Raw genomic sequence first — 2,500 nt, forward strand, 5'->3', positions numbered from 1 at the left:
CATGTTCCCATTCACCCAATCATCGAAATTCGAATCTGTGCCGTGGTCACAGGCCATATAATTCCTGTGGACATCATAACTGTGCAGACACATGTAATAATCACGGAATCCGCGAAATAAACTGCCACACAATACCATACAATAAATGTAACAGTCAGTACATCAGTGCCATACCACGCAGTGAGTCATGCAACTCGAACTGTGGTCACATATGCCACGCATCAGGGACTTGCACGCCTACGCCATCAGAATCATGCAACTGTAGTGCCGTCTCCAGTCCATGCAGGTCATCGACTTACGCCAGTCTGCAACACACTTGTAGAAGTCCCAGTCCTTACCAGGATGCAGATGGATTCGAGTCCCAGTACCACACACCCGTTGGGTCGCCGCGTCCAGTCAAATCTATCCGACCCGCCCGAGGTTAGTATCGGATGAATTCTTCTAAACGTGGATATTATCTGCAGATCACTTTTTTGGCAAGAGTGAAGTGTAGTTATAATTACTGGTATTCTTTTTACCATCTTTGTTAATGTTGTCAATATAATTCTCATTACTGGTTTGCGGCTCTCCACAGTTACTGAGAACAAGGACGGGCGGATCAACTATTATCCTAACTGTGATCCTACAATCTTGGCTCCGATCGTGCGAGAAGGAGATCCTCCAGCCTCTCTCTGGAACCAAATCAGGTTAGCATCAGGGATTAAAAAATCCTAATTGATATATAAGTTTCATAAGCTTTGAAAGATGATTTTTTTTTCATGGAACCGCAAAGGAGGTTCTACTCGGGGAAAGCAAATGTTCAGATAAGACCAACCACGAATCAAAAAAAAAAAAGAAAAAAAAAAGAAAAAAAAAAAGAAAGATAAAATAAACTATTTATCGTACATGGACCTCTCACCATATAACTAACCTAGGCTAAGTTAAATCCCCGTGAATGGGTGTAGCCAAGACCTTAGAAATGGGAAACCAAAGATACCGTGGAAATGTTAAAAAAAAGAAAGAAAAGAAAAGAAAAAGAACTCCAACCACAGACTCTATTATCATATCTCTCTTTTCTCTCTCTCTTCAGGTGTTATCCCCACGTGGCTCAAGGGGTGTCTGATCAGGAATGGGCCAGGCAGGATCAAGGTCGGGGAACAGCAGTACAACCACGTGTTCGACGGCTCGGCTTTGCTTCACAGGTTCGTAACATGTTTGTGGCAGTGACAAGGAGGTGATCTGATAAGTTCACGTTGTAGGGTGATAATATTCGTTTCGTATTTTGGCGTGAAAGCATACATATCAGTTTCATGGGAATTATAATTTCAAGTAGATTTATTGATGATCAGTTGCGCCGCGTGCGCGCGCATACACACACAGAAACACTCTCTCTCTCTCTCTCTCTCTCTCTCTCTCTCTCTCTCTCTCTCTCTCTCTCTCTCTCCTCTCTCTCTCTCTCTCTCTCTCTCTCCTCCCTTCCTCCCACCCTCTTCCCCTTCCCTCTCACCCTCCCACCTATCACCACCTCTACTTACATACCCATCCACGTACATCAACCTTCATACCAGTACTACAAATAATCTCCCCTCGCAGATTCCACTTCCACAAGGGCGAAATCACCTATCAGAACAAATTCCTCGAGAGCCGGAGTTACCTGCGAGATACAAAAGCCCAGAGGATTGTGGTCAACTACTTCGGCACGAGAGCTCATCCTGATCCTTGCAAGACTATCCTTCAGAAGTAAGTGTGGTGTTGGAGGCACTTGTGTTCAGCTGATTTTATTGTTAATGGTGATGAAGATGGTGATAGTATTAGTAGTAATTATGATGATGGTATAGGTGATGATAGTAATGATGATGGTGATGATGATGATGATGATGATGATGATGATGATGATGATGATGATGATGATGATGATGATGATGATGATGATAGTATTAGTAGTAATTTCTCTTTCTTTATCTGTCTGTCTGTCTGTCTCTCTCTCTTTTCTTCTGTCTGTCTTCTTGTCTTCTTCTGTCTGTCTGTTGTCTGTCTGTCTGTCTGTCTTGTCTCTCTGTCTGTCTCTCTCCTCCTCTCTCTCTCTTCTCTCTCTCTCTCTCTCTCCTTCTCCTCTCCTCTCTCTCTCTCTCTCTCCCCCTCTCTCTTCTTTCAACCCTCAACACATACGACTCCAACGTGCATCTCAAACCCCCTTCTAGCGTGGCGAGTAAATTCAGCTTCGAGGAACACTTCACAGACAACGCCCAGATCAGTCTCTACCCATACGGCGATGGTCTCTACGCCCTCACCGAGACGCCCTTCATCTTCCGCGTGGATCCTGAGACTCTTAACACCCACGAGAAGGTAATGTGGACGAACGGAGTTCTTGTGATGTGTTTGGGATTATTATTGAGTTTGGTAAGGGCATTAGATATTAAAATGGGGAAGAATATGTCTGTTTCAGCTTTCAGAATGTGTGGATATTATATGCGTGTGGGAGAATGTTGGTAGGCATCGAGATACAAAGAATTGGAATACA

The 2,500-nt window shown here is 43.9% G+C and overlaps 1 protein-coding gene across 1 annotated transcript in view; it reads left to right on the forward strand.

The window, feature by feature from the left end:
* LOC119576962 (carotenoid isomerooxygenase-like) overlaps window positions 1–2,500 on the forward strand; it is a gene marked incomplete at its 5' end in the record, with an annotated part of 8,426 nt that continues 5,926 nt past the window's right edge. The window contains 5 exon segments of the mRNA XM_037924619.1: window positions 1–420; window positions 575–686; window positions 1,070–1,181; window positions 1,573–1,719; window positions 2,181–2,325. Coding sequence (XP_037780547.1) covers window positions 343–420; window positions 575–686; window positions 1,070–1,181; window positions 1,573–1,719; window positions 2,181–2,325 — 594 coding nt within the window.

Source organism: Penaeus monodon, chromosome 9 (assembly GCF_015228065.2).
Source record: "Penaeus monodon isolate SGIC_2016 chromosome 9, NSTDA_Pmon_1, whole genome shotgun sequence".
NCBI lineage: Eukaryota > Metazoa > Arthropoda > Malacostraca > Decapoda > Penaeidae > Penaeus > Penaeus monodon.